A 14421-nucleotide genomic window follows, 5' to 3' on the forward strand; every position below is an offset into this window, starting at 1 on the left:
GTAACACGTGTTTACCAAACAATGTCAAACCCTCTAAGCAAGCTTTCTGTGCTCAACAGTTCCCATACCCACTTCATTCTGGCAGACAATGGTACTCTAGGTAAATATGGAGCTGAAGTAAAGTTACGGCGTCAGTTGGAAAAACACATTTCTCTCCAGAAAATTAATACACGTAAGTACAGTCAGGCAAATCGTAAGCATAGCACTTTAAGGGAAGGGAGGGTGGAGAGGCAAGAGAAACTTTCTGGTATTGAAATTATGTGCTTCTACCAGCTCTTCCTAGCAGGAATTTGATCAGGACTGTGAGACTAAGCTAGACACACACTGTCTGAGCAGTAATGGAGGAGCCCACATCTAACATCATAGGAAACCCAGAAGATTAAGAATTATATAAGAGAAGGATGAAAAAATTGAAAAATAATAGTGAGACAAAGGTTCAAAGCAGTAAGAAATTAAAGAAAGGAAAATATAAAATATTTATGCATTTCTAGAAGGAATTCTTAAGCATCAGTAAATACACAGAATGAGGTGATTTTCTGCACATCCTGTTTACAGGAATCCTCTGTGTCTCTGTGGCTTCCGATTCCAGATGTTATTACTAAAGGTTGTGTTTTTCTCTTTTATATGGGTTGGTTTGTTTGAAGTATTGCACTTAAAATTCTGTGATCTTCCAGACACAGCTCAGCATTTTTATTTTTAATGAAGCAATTACTGATATAATTTCATTGTGGTCTTTTTATATTTTGAGTTTCATGCAGTTTTAAAATTCATGTCAGTTAACGCCCTCTCTAAAACCATTTTCTAGATTTGTTTTCATTATTATTTAAGAAAAATGCATTTTAAATGACATTTTTTCACTAAAAAATTTAGAGATGAAATAGATAAGAAATGCTAGTAACGGTGGCTTTCCAGCAAGTTTAAAAAATCAGAAAAGATAAAGAGAAATGTGTTGGTCTTAGGTTCCATGCTTGGATTAAAAGCTTCAGGAAAATAGACATTAGTTCTATCAGCTGACTTTCTGATTTATGACAGATGCCTTCAGAAGCTGTATAGGCCCATAAAAATAAGAAAAAAACAAAGCATTCAGGATGCTAATTGCATTGTGCTGTTCAGAAGTCTCTAATAGGGTTTAAGTGCTCTTAACAGTAGAGCAGAAAAATGGGGTACTGGGTAAGACTAAAGATACATGTAGAGATCTACCAAAAGATAGCCAAGTGTTCTGGAAAGTCTTCAGATACTGCTTTTAACCTACAATTAGCTTAAGAAAGTTAACTCACCAAACTACACCTCTTGCCTTTGAACGTGGAGACAGTATCAGGCCCTGCTGCCTCCAGATAGACATGTGAGATGGCTAATATGCCTATGCTTTTAACATCTTCTGCAGAAAGAGGCCTAGAGCCAACACGTTTTGTGGTTTTTCTTTTAATACTTCAGGCTGTGGATATTGGTTCTTATTGAAGAGATTTTTCACAGGAGGAGCAAAGTTGGAAATACATGTAGGATATTTGAATCCTGTAAAGCTTTGCAGTACATTTACTAGTAAAAACATACAGGGAGTTGTTCTATTTCTTTTTAATCATTTCAAGCACAAGCACCCCTTCTGGAAATTTCAGCAGTAGTCACAAAGGATTTCACGGACACAGAGGCCAGTCAATGCTCTGTGACTTCTCCTCATCAGAGCTGGGGGTATACTGACAGGAGGATGTTGGGAAGCTTCTGCTGTTACAGTCCATGGTGTTCCCATTCTTCAGAGAGAAATGAAAATATGAACTCAACTGTACAAAAGAAAAAAAAAAAGTGCATCTTACTTAAGAAATGCTGGTCATTTTACTTATTAAGAACTGAATTCAAATACTTGTAATAGGAGGATTAGTCAGCCTTCAGGTAATGTTTTGTCCTTCATTTCCCCAAGTGATCTTGTGACTGAGACTACTGAGATTGTGTGACCTGTGGGCTTCCCTTTGTCATCCTATGCCTGGAGATCAGAGTGAGGCAGGGACAGCAAAGGGATGCTCAGCTGTCGTCTCTTCCATCGGCCAGCCATCTCAGCCTCATGATTAACAGTCCAAATTCATACTTTTATCTTAGGAGAAAGCATAGACATATGTCACCTTACTGAAGACTTCCTATAGGTAACCAAAGAAGAGTGAAAGCATCAAAGACACAGTAGCAGGGAGCCATCCAAGTTACGGCTAATGAAGTAATAATAGGATCATGTTTAGCTGGTTTATCTATGCATGGTGTATGTTGCAAGAGAGTACAAACAGTCCGCCATTTGGCTGGTGGTGAGCAATTGTGCTGTGCATCACTGTTTTTGTATTCTCTTTGTTTCTTTTTGTATTCTCTTTTTTTTTTTTTCTTTTTATATTCTTTTCTTTCTTTTTCTTTTTTTTTCTTTTTTTTTTCAATTAAGCTGCCTTCATCGTAACACCCAAGTTTTCCTTCCAACCCTCCCCCCCACAATTCTCTCCCCATCCCACCATAGCAGAGAAGCATGCCAACAGCTGTGTGGTGCACAGCTACCTACTGTGGATTAAGCCACATCATAACTACAAAGAGACTTGCTGTTTTATTTCGGAGACTTTGAAACAGTATGCAAACATCCTTCCTTGGTAGTGGCTGTGAAATAATCATAATTTTTCCTAACTGCTCTGGTTTTAGTGATGCTATGGCACAGAAAATCACACCCCTTTGTAACATGTCAATCTCTTAAACTTGTTTTCAATTACACTTCTTTTTTGTTTCTGTTCTTCTGTTGTTTTTTTTTCAGGGCTGGGACAAGGGGTTCCAGTGGTAGCCCTCATTGTGGAAGGAGGTCCCAATGTTATCTCTATTGTTTTGGAGTGCCTACGAGAAGAACCTCCTCTCCCTGTAGTGATTTGTGATGGTAGTGGACGAGCATCTGATATTCTGTCATTTGCACACAAGTATTCAGAAGAAGGAGGGTAAGACTGTGAGACTTTCACTAAAGCTGTGTCTTGCTCGGTGGAGACAATGATGGATTATGCTTTGTTTTCCTTGAAACAAAGCTCAGAGACAAAATGTTCCTCACAGAAGGATTCGGCAGTCAGATTTTGTTGCCTGTTTGATCTTTTCCTGGGTGTTAATGAATAGTAATTATTACTACTTAGAAGGTATTTGACAGCCTATTGACATAAGCTTGTTCTCTGTGCAGAACACTGTCATACAAGATCCTTCAAACTTTGTTGTATGATACTTGATGCTGAGTTGGGTGCTTTAGAACTGATTCCCAAGAATTACTCCTTTTCTTGAGCCAGAGCAGAGTTTTCATAGTTCATGTATTTGCAGAATATGTACTGCCTGCATCTAATGAATGACATCCATGCTCCAAGAGTGCCAGGCTGAACAAGTGTCAGGCTTTCTTCTTTTGCTGTTTCTTGTGTCTTCGATGTTTCTTCAGAGCAGTGCTGCCGTGACCAGAGCCAAACCTTTCTCTGCAGTGTTCAGCTTCACTGCCCAAATGAGCCTGTAGCAATGGCTTCTAATGCAGCGTTTTGTGGAATCTGAGATTTTTACGGTTGGTTAATCTGCTGTTTTGGTTGGTAAAGAGTGCAGTTCGTTCAAAGAAGATACAAAGCCTATACTTGTAGCATAAAGCTCATCTTGTTTGCAGAGTGTAAGATCTCTCCTGATAGATATTCCAAGTGGAAGCAGAGTAGTTTTCTATTTTCTATTACAAATGTTGCTTCTCCCAGTGAAATGTTTTCTCTATACCCATTCTTCATAGTGAATCAGGAAAAATGTGTACTATCTTCATTAAAGTACATCACACCCTCTTCTCACTGAAGAAATAGTCTGTTTCATGGCTGAAATTGGAGCTTATATTGGCTTAAATATTAACCAAATAACTGTTATTCTCAAGCAGTACAGATGTTATGTGCTTGAAATGGGAAAGCAGCTCTGATGCTAAATTTCGGTGTTTACATATAGTACAGCTTTAATCCTAACAACGGAATTTATGATGCAGCATCTTTATGTTGAACAAGCCTCCTTAGATCAGATCAAACTTCCTTTTTTTTTTTTCTTTCTGATCCATCCCTCTTTATCAGCTCACAGAAACTGAAGGAGCTTATCAGGATCAGTCTCTTTGAGATCTGCTCACTGTGGGACTCTCTTCCCCAATGCACATGTTACACTGTCCAGTTTTCCTTTCCAATAATGATGATGAGATAAATGCGTTCACCTGGTAACAAAGATCTGTAGTGAGAAATTTCTGGCATCCTTTCTGTCAGATTACAAAGAATTTTCTCACAATGAAATTGGAATTTTACTGCACTTGGCAAGCTCAGCTGTCTCACTGATTTGAATGCCAGCTGCTACCTGAAAATACTTGTGTTTTATTAGGAAAACAGTCAAAATTGATGGGCTCTGTTTCAGACTGCTTTGAGAGACCAGATATATCTAATCTTTGCGGGAACATTTTCAGTCTATTTTTTTCTTAGATCATCTTTGCTTTTTGTGTTTCCCAACTGTGTATTTTGAGGTTTCTTATTCTCAAGCAACTAAATTCTTTGTTTAAGTGGTAAAAAATAATCAAGGTGACATACTGGTAGTGTGAAATGTTTTAGGGTGTTTGCAACATTTAGAGGCAAGGATACGTGTCCAGTAAGGTGTACTGCTGAAATTCTGAAGGCCGAACTTAACAGAAGTTTATATATGCATTTACAGAAAGAATAAGAGTTGTCTTGTAGTACAGAGATTCCATTCCAGGGCAGAAGGAGAGTTGAAATTCCTTGCCAGTTTTTAAATATTGATGGGCTGTGATGCACAAGAGCCAGACTGGGTAGAAATCTCCTGATTACTGTAATTTTTTTATTTTCTTTTTGTAAACTTCACAACCTTTCCACACTGAATGCAAAAATGTTGTGTGTTTTTATTTATTTTCAAACAAAACCACTGCACTGGTGCATGAAAAATTATGTTTCTCAAGCAGCAGACCTTCCTTACATATATACTAATTCCAACCATATCTTGTTTTATGTCTTCTTTATCATTTAGGATAATAAGTGAATCTCTCAGGGACCAGCTTCTAGTAACCATCCAGAAAACCTTCAATTACAGCAGGAATCAAGCTCATCAGCTGTTTGTCATTCTGATGGAATGCATGAAGAAAAAGGAACTTGTAAGTGTCCTAAAAGTATTTCATGAATACAATTGCTATGAACAGACTTTTGCAAGTACTTTGAAGTGTGACTCTACCAGATTACAATTCAACCTTTTTTTCTTTCTTCTGACCCATAAGTGTACACAATAATGCATTCATAAACCGGGACTCCTAGAAATAGTAAGAGATGTTGTCTTCTGGAAAACTAGCTTCAGATTCTTCTCCTGTGTAAGAAGATAAAGGTCTTTTTCTACAAGACCCCAAGTCCAAGTATAGACTTCCAAAAAGTAAACTTAGACACTCAGATAAATGCATTTTTTAAAAAGCACCAACTGCAAAAAGTAGAGAAAAGATTAGTGAAGAAAGGATTCCTAACAGGAAGAAATGTTAAGGGGGCATCATCACTGTTTTCATCCCCCAGTGCCAATAAAATGGGCTATTCAAGTCTTTAAAAGAAATTGGAACGTGTAGTGTTCTTTGATGATCCCAGTTATGTTTGATCCTGGAAAATTATGTTTCATGCTCCCTTAATACTAAGTGTGTTTTCCTTCCTCATAGCACACATTTTCTGTCTCTGGTCAGCTTAGAGACAAACCATTATCTAATTACTTCCCAATTAATCATTTAATTGTTCAGTGAAAAACTGTAAATCCTGCTATTTTACCCACAGAAATATTGAGGGAAGAAAAAAAGTGTTTTCTGTGCAGTATTTGCTTGTGTCTTAGTTTCAGCTGGGATGGAATAGTTTTCTTTGGAGTGTCTGGTATGACGCTATGTGTTTGGTTCTAGGAGAAAACCATTGATAACACTCTGATGTTTACAGCTGCTGCTAAGCAGTGTTGTACAGAGCCAAGGCCATGGTCAGTGGAGGGCACATGGAGCTGGGAGGGAACAGAGTGAGGACAGCTGACTGATAGTGGCCAAAGGGATATGCCATTCCATATGGCATCATGCAAAAAGAGCTATGAAGGGGGAACGGGAGTTGATCTTTTTTTCTTCTGCTGCTCAGGGGGGCCAGCTGGACATTAGTCAGGTGGTGGTAAGCAACTGCTTGTGCATCACTTGTTATATACATTCATATGTATATGTATAGTCATAACTATTATCCTTTTCCTTTTCTTTATCTTAGTAAATAGTTTTATCTCAACCACAAGTTCTACTTTTTTTTTTCCTGGTATTCTCTCTCATCTCACTGGGAAGGGGGAGTGAGCAAATGACTGTGTGATGCTCAGCCACCTGCTGAGTTAAACCACAACAGCTTGTTACTTAGCATGACCATACTGCATATGGTATCAGCTGGTGCTAAACTCAGCTCTATGATTCTCATCACAATACAAAGAAACTTCCCAGAATTGGTACCTCAGGCTTTGTGCTGGACCTCAGTTCATATGGGCAATTCCACAGTGATGAAAGTTCCAACCAGGAATTATTTTTATTTTTTTCTTGAGCAATTGCATGATTGAAATTAGGAGATAACTTCTATCAGATTAGAATTAAACCTGGTGCCCCACTCAAGTAGAGCATACACATCCTCCAGACACCTAGAAAATCATCTCCTCTAGATGAACTCTGATTCTCTGAGATGTCCAGATCTATTGATCAGCACTTATTAATTCCATATAAATAAAAAGGCGACTAGCAAATTATTTGAAATATAAAGGACACTTAAGTTGTGAAGAAGCTTAATGATGTTTGCTATTTTTTATTTCTTTTGCTTTGGACATATAGACATTAAAATTGTTTTGAAAAATTTCAAACCTTAAGTCAAATCACTTCTAAAAGTATGATGCCAATGTATTACCTGTAGACATACCATTAGGAGCCTACCGTTTCATGCATAAAGTGCGTACAAATTAGTGTCATTAGGAGATTTTGGCTGAGTCAAGAAATGCATGAAAAAATATCAGGATTGATAGATAAAGCTGTTTCTGACCCCTACCAGGAAGGAGTCTTAAGGTAACTGAAATGACTTAAGATTGGAGCCTGGGCATCTGTGTGAAGCGCTCCCTGAGTTCCTTGCAGTCTTTCTACCAGTTTCATATTCTCCCTATTCTCCAAAAAGCTGCCCTTTTCCTGAGTTTATGTTTGATGCTTCCAGCTTTTCTATGTAATGTTCATTTCAGTTGCCAAGGAATACTTGCTTATGTATCTATAGGTTTCAAGATATTCAAAGTAATATTTAAATATTCACCAGTTGTTTTTCATGTTCTGTACAATGTAGTAGCAGTCGGTTCTCCTAGTTGTGCTTTCTTCCTTCCCATGTTCTCTCTGATGTTCTTCTCACTGTTGTTCATTAAATCTGATGCTTTATTTCCTTCAGCACTGGGTGACTCCTGCAAGAAGCGAAGGACCATTTTGAGTTTTGTCATATTCTTTTTTAATTTCAGTCATATTCTGGTACTACTTAGTTCTTGAGTTCATAGAGGCCAGATTTCAATTTTGCAGCATTTATTTAAATACTTTTGTTAGAACTAAATTCTCTAAGGACTCATCCATCTGCCAATGCTGATTGGAACAAAATACAACAAATGCAATTCTGTGTTGCAATCAAATGAATACCCATCTGTGCATATTTTACATACAGAAGTTTGGTTAGCATGCTCATCTTATTTTTATGTCTGTATTATTAAGTCTTTCCTAAAGAAGAATCCAAGGGGGAACCTAATAATGGCCTTGTGGTGCCTTATGGGAGCCTATAGGAGGGCTTGGGGGGGGGACTTTTATAAGGGCAGGTAGTAGCAGGACAAGGGAATGGTTTTAAACTGGAAGAGGGTAGATTTAGACTAGATATCAGGAAGAAATTCTTTACTGTAGGAGTGGTGAGACACTGGAACAGGTTGCCCAGAGAAGCTGTGGATGTCCCCTTCCTGGAAATGCTGGAGGCCAGGCTGGATGGGGCTGTGAGCAGCCTGGTCTAGTGGGAGATGTCCTTACACATAGCAGTGGGGTTGGAACAAGATAGTATCTTAGGTCTCTTCCAAACCAAACCATTATATGATTCTATGATTCCAGTAATATGAATGTACTATTGATATATTTATGTGTCTATGGTGCCAAGATGAATTCTGCACTATGCTTTCATCAGAAGTCAAGTTGATTGTCAGCCTTTCTAGAAGAGCTATTAGAGAAAAGAGCCAACAGCTGCCTTGGCCAAACTGCTTCAAATTTAAAAATGCATATCACAGCAGGCCTGATCTGCTCTGCAAAATTCAAACACTGGCTGCTCAACCTAAACAGGTTCACAAAAGTGTGTTTGATTATAATTTTGTCTGCTTTCTGTAATACAACTTTTCCTTTAAATCTTTTATGTCTTCTTGTTGTGGAAAACATTTATCTTTGTGTAGAAGCAAAAACCATTCAGTATGTTGAAAAAATTGACATTCCCACGACTTAATGGCTGACATCTACTATGCAGAGATGTTTTTGGAAAGTGAAAGATTGTTGGTTTTTTGTCTCTATTCAGAATGAATCTAAGTAATATAGCATATGCTTTTGAATTATTCATCATTGAGTATGTAGTTCCATTAATGGCTAAGCTTTGTAGGAATTGCTGTTTTTGAAGGCAGTGAATTTGAATGGACTCAGTTAAGCAAATATGACTAGAAACATCTGATTTTTAAGTAAATTGTATCTGTTCAGCTGGTCAGTAAGTGGCAAACCACATCATTCAGAAATATTTGAGTGTTATGATCAATAACATTAAAGCTATCATAGTTATTTCAGGTAGTTGGTGTTTCCTTTTTCCAAGTTGGCATTTCTATTATTAGTGCAAAATATGAGAAAATGATCAGTTTGCCATGAAAGTTTTGTCTCTGTGAAAATTCTGGGGTCTCGAAAAGAATTTTAGCAAGTTTATCACATCTGACTGTGTGGGGATTATTGAGGGCAACTCTTCTGAAAAAGTTTGTATCAAATTTTTTTGTGAAATTGTAATTTCAAAAAGAAAAAATGAGTGGAACTCGATGTTTTGAAAAATTTCAAGCCTTAGAAAACAATAGACCTTTATCATTCTGCTCTGTTTGTTGGTTGGTTTTTTTCCTATCTGTATGTTTAGTGTCCGCCTTTCATGTATTGTAATTCTATGTTTTGGTTTAATGCTGTCTTTTAGATCACTGTGTTCCGTATGGGGTCTGAAGGGCAACAGGACATTGAGATGTCTATCTTAACTGCTCTCCTCAAAGGTGGGTTTCGCAAGGAAGGATATATGCTGTGTTTCTTAAAAGATCAAGTCTATGCACTATTCACAGTTCATTCTAAATATTTAACTTTTTTGGCTTATTTGCTTTTATTTGAAGTATCAACTTGAAAATACTTGATTGCAACTTAAATCAGCTCAAAGTATAAAATCTGGACAGAAATTTTTGTGTGGCTTTCCTCACCTGAGAGCCTGGAATGGAAATGCTGCCAACAGCTATAATGATATTTCAACACATTTTATTGCAGCCCTTGCACAGGTTAATAAAGAAAGAAGAAATGGCATGAAGATTAGAAGACTGGATTTTTCCAGAGCTCAGATTGTATTCTTCAAGCCGCAGGGCAAGACTTAGGATCAGTTCTCAGATTATTGGAGTGTGTTATATTTGCTGAAGCAACATCTGTTTTCTGTCTGAATATTTATAGTTGATAGCTGGCTCAGTGTGGGAATGCTGGAGTCCCTAATGCTAAATAAGAGATAAAGAGAGGAATTATTGTGCTCATATCTAAAGCATCAGCCAAGGGAGCTGAGAGAAGGAGTCTTTTAGTACACTTTAATGTCTATCTTTAGCTACAGAATATAAAGTCAATCTGGGAGCTCTAAGGGAAATAGAGAGGCAGTCTGGTTAATCCTTTTGAAATTAGGATTGTGAGATCAAAAGGAAGATGCTTTGAACTGGTTTGGTGCTTGCACCTCTTTGTAGTAGAATTATTCTTGTGATAATAAGGTTGCTGGTTTTTAATTCTTGGGAAAGGGAATTGCACACTGTTCAGTTTTGTTTCATCATGCATGAAATACCAAATATTGGTGTGTGTTTCTGTTTAGGTACCAATGCATCTGCTCCAGACCAGCTCAGCTTGGCTTTGGCCTGGAATCGTGTAGACATTGCACGCAGCCAAATCTTTGTTTTTGGACACCACTGGCCAGTAAGACTGTGTTATTTGCTAAAAACTGAAAATGAGTTGTCAAATATGAACTCCCTGGATTTGGTTGTCAGGAGGAATATTGTTGAATTATTGTTTATTATGAGCTGATTCATCCCTATATTCATCTATTTCATTAATTAAAAGTGACCTGTTTGTTTTGTAATTTACTTTGGCTGCCATTTGCAAAAGCTTAACAATACCTTAAATTCTGAAAAAAAAAGAAAAGCAACTTTGCTTTTTATTTCACTGACACATGCTAGTAGTTGCTGAAGTCTCTAACTACCTGTTCAGGTGTGCATCAAGGCTGAATTTCATGGAGATGCTTTGAAGTAATTGTGTCTTGCTTCATTAACAGCTTTGAAAATGTCAGTTTGGAGTAAGGGAGCAAAATGTAGATAACCAAAAGAAACCACTGCTGAAAACATCTCTGGCAGTGCCATACCAATCAAACTTAGAAGTCTCCCTAGTATTGCACTTAAATTCAGATGTACCTCCTGGCAACTGAATCCAGCTACTGTCTGTCCTATTTCATTCTCTGCAACAATCTGTGGATTCGGTGTCAGCTAATTGTGGTACATTGTAATTTCTAATCCATAAAGAATGTTTTTTGGTAAGGAAGATTCAGCCTTCATGTTCTATGAGTTGACAGATGCAGTTTTGTCCAGGCTTACAAATGATTCATGATAGCCAGAAAGAGATTGTTTTTTAAGATGAAGAAAAAGGAAACAAGCCTTGTTAAGCATTAAAAACAAACAAAGAAAAACTACAGCAAGCTTGGTTCTCTAGTTTTCTGGGCAGGACACAGACGGTTATAATCTGGTTTTCATTCACATGGAGGTTATGTAACCTAAGTATTAGCTGGAAGTAATTTAAGACTGCAAATCACAGACAAGTAGTGTCAAGATATTTGCACACGTACCTTCCTGTTTTGGGTAGATAGCTTAGAAAGGGGAAGGAGTTAGAAGAGGCTACATGTGCCTGAAGAGCCATAAGCTTAGATATTGACTGCAAAGCCTAAATTAACTAGATAGGAGCTCTTTCCTCCTTCTTTCTGCTTATGCAGTATGAATGCAATTTGGCATTAGGCAAGATCCTTGTTAACCTCTTATCCTGCTTGTTGCTATTTTTTGACAACTGTAACTTTCCCTGAGAGAAAAGAAGCTGAAGGATGGCATCATTGAGTAGCATCTTTTTCCAGACCCCTTGCACTGAGTTTTGAGAGAGAAAATCTGTCTGCCTACTTCACTACTTGACTTTCAGTGTTATCAATTGTATTAGAGATAACAGCTTTTCTTTTTTTTTTTCTTTTTTTCTTTTTAAACAGGTAAAGCAAAAAGTTTCATATACCTAAGGAAATAGTACTTTTAAGTAGATTGCATGTGAGAAGTAGTGACTCAAAAGCAAGTTCAGCAGTATTGCATTCATGAAATAGTCGTGGTATAATTAAGTAGATTCCTAATACTTGTACATTATTAATTTAAGCCTTTAGGAAGCCTCACAGCTAGTGATGGCACAGCCCCTGAGAAGGAAAAGAAATCTCCAGCAGTTCAGACTAAAGCAGCCAGAGGGAAAGGAAAAGGGAAGAAAAAGGGAGGAAAAGTAAAGGAAGAGCCAGAAGAAGAAACAGATCCAAGGAAGCTTGAACTCCTGAACTGGGTGAGGAGAAAGCACTTGCATTAAAACTGTTGAAAAGTTTTTTGTTGGCTTCTTTTTATTGTTGTTGTTTCTGTCTGTATGTCTATCTACTAGTTTGCAAAGGTGGGATTTACCCTTCTGTGAAACTGAATTATCCAGACTGTTTTAAGTGTCTTGCAAAACGGTGCAAGTGGCATTCTATCATCTATATGAAAGATACAGATATCTGCATCCATATGAAAGGATATAACTTGTTCTAAGATGTGTTGTTTGTGGATACTTAGAGCATATTTCATAGAGACATCATGTGTGTTTTAAAAGCATCATGATAGGAACATGAGAAGTGTCTGAAGTTTGAAAATTCTGTTTTAAATGATCACTTTTAATTCCTCATACGGTTTTAGTAGTTTCCAGTCTTGCCCTTATATTCCATTTGACAAATCCATTTTCTGTGCAGGAGTTAAACTTTCAGCACTCTCAGCCAAAGTGATTAAGCCATCCTTGAAAACAAAGAGAAAGGGAAATGTACATTTTCACTCTACAAAATGGTCATTTGCACATTTCCAGAGGATAGACAGTAGAATTCTGCAGGGGTGCTGCTGTTCAGTCTTTGGACCAGGAATGTTTCTCATCCTATGTGCACTATATGCATCTGTACCACAGCAATATAAGCCAGTGCCTATCTGCTGCCTCTTTTTGCCTGTGTTTATCAGAATGAAATGAGGACACTAGTGAACATCTTTGTCCTCCCTTGATAAAAATATTAAGTGAAGGCAACTTAAATTTCACCTTTTCTAAGTGCTTCTATTTGCAGTAGATTAGAGTGTTTTGTTGTCTGAATTCAGGATCGTGTGTCAAGGGGGTTGCTGCTCAAGGCCTTTCTACCTCTCCTACTGCTTTCTAACTCTATAGACGATATTAAGAGATGATCCTTTAGACTTTCTGGCCAATGTTTTGAAAGCCAATGGGTGAACTGGTGAAGGAGGAGGAACTGATCTTTCCTGAATGATAAGCCATCGTCTGCGTATTTGGGAACCTGGGAATCTCTAAAGTAATGAAAATATTTATGGTTGTTTGCCAGCCATTTCTTCTCTGCTTGTGTGATATCATGTTCTCTGTTCTGTGATTCAGGTGAATTCGCTGGAGCAGGCTATGCTGGATGCACTAGTTCTAGATCGAGTGGACTTTGTGAAACTACTCATTGAGAATGGAGTTAACATGCAACATTTCCTCACTATTCCTCGACTGGAAGAACTTTATAATACTGTGAGTGAGTAGAAGTAAAAAATGTCCTGTGATATCTTTTCTACTGTATAGGAATGACCTTTTTCTTCTCTTCCTTCTGATATATGGTTCTGAAATGGTTTGGCTTCTAAAAAGCTTTGAGCCTTAAAGGTGCATAGAAGGTCAATTGAATTAGAGGGAGCCAGTGCTATTATATGCAGTGTCCTGGTGTTTCCCTACACATACACATTCCTAATGACTCAGCAGGCAGCAACTGTGACTTGAATCAAGGTTCTTAAGCTGCCACATAAAGGGCTATAAGCAAAGGACTATGCAACTCTTGATTAATACTGTGTATGTCACTCTAGCCTAGTTCATTGTTTTCAGCCCTGTAGAATATAATGGCACATAGTTGGTTTAAGTTCTTACAGCGTCACTTTTGTTTGTGTGAATTATTGAGGCTCTAATGGACAGTAAATATTTTTTGTTTCAGAGATTGGGTCCTCCAAATACACTGCATTTGCTAGTTAGAGATGTGAAAAAGGTAAGCTTAAAAGCTGCATTACATTTGCATCATTACATTAAAGATATATGAGTCAACAGTAGAAGCAAGCATAGCATGAGTGAAATTAGATGGTAGCTATTAAGAACAGGAAAATCAAATGACTTTTCAGATGAGGTAAATAATGACCTCGGTCTAATTTGGGGATGGCTCTATTGCACTGCTGGTAGTTCAGAAGCTCCTAGGAGTGTTGCATTAAGATTTAGATTATGTTTCTTCTTCACAGTAGACTCCAGATGGAGTACTACATAGGAGGATTGAAAGGAAAGACCTGCTAGGTTTATTGGAAGCTGTGCTCCCCAGCAAAGAATTTCTTCCCTTTTGTTTATTGCATTGCATGTTTTTAGTTAGTTTGCTCCCAAGCAATCCTATTTTTACTTGGGAAAAAAATGTCTCAGTGCTACAAATCCTAAATATGTTGTTTGTTTCCACTACATGCTCATTAATTCATTATCTATTGACAGGTTTATATATTTACTCTCTTTGACATTTTGGAGCTTTTATTTCATAAAAATCAACTACAAGGAATAGTACTGAGTTAACGTATAATTCATATTGATATGCTACACAGTTAAACTTATCGCATTTAGTGTTTGTCTTTGTGATTGTCACTAATGCTTTTCTACATTCTGCTTTCTGTCTGTCTCTTCATTGCATTGTCATGGCTCACTCATTCAGCGGCAGTCTCGGGGATTCAGTTGGGTTAACATGGAGGTGATGTGTTTGCTTAGGATATAGTTCTTTCATCGTAGCA

At 37.6% G+C, this 14421-nt stretch overlaps 1 protein-coding gene and 1 long non-coding RNA gene across 7 annotated transcripts in view; one reads left to right on the forward strand and one right to left on the reverse strand.

Annotated features, from left to right (window-relative positions):
• The window catches only part of TRPM1 (transient receptor potential cation channel subfamily M member 1), a 92038-nt gene that overhangs the window by 54924 nt on the left and 22693 nt on the right, over window positions 1-14421 (forward strand). For all 4 annotated transcript variants that reach the window (XM_032446871.1, XM_032446873.1, XM_032446874.1 and 1 more), the window contains exons 9-16: window positions 1-172; window positions 2771-2945; window positions 5020-5143; window positions 9234-9306; window positions 10146-10246; window positions 11729-11902; window positions 13013-13147; window positions 13599-13649. In XM_032446871.1, coding sequence (XP_032302762.1) covers window positions 1-172; window positions 2771-2945; window positions 5020-5143; window positions 9234-9306; window positions 10146-10246; window positions 11729-11902; window positions 13013-13147; window positions 13599-13649 — 1005 coding nt within the window. The remainder of the gene's footprint in view (window positions 173-2770; window positions 2946-5019; window positions 5144-9233; window positions 9307-10145; window positions 10247-11728; window positions 11903-13012; window positions 13148-13598; window positions 13650-14421) is intronic.
• Window positions 167-14421, reverse strand: part of LOC107318643 — a 27953-nt gene continuing 13698 nt past the window's right edge. For all 3 annotated transcript variants that reach the window (XR_001557421.2, XR_001557422.2, XR_001557419.2), the window contains 2 exons: window positions 7317-7458; window positions 167-1775 (listed from right to left, as the gene is read on the reverse strand). This is a non-coding gene — a long non-coding RNA (uncharacterized LOC107318643). The remainder of the gene's footprint in view (window positions 1776-7316; window positions 7459-14421) is intronic.

Source organism: Coturnix japonica, chromosome 10 (genome assembly GCF_001577835.2).
Source record: "Coturnix japonica isolate 7356 chromosome 10, Coturnix japonica 2.1, whole genome shotgun sequence".
Taxonomy (NCBI): Eukaryota; Metazoa; Chordata; class Aves; order Galliformes; family Phasianidae; genus Coturnix; species Coturnix japonica.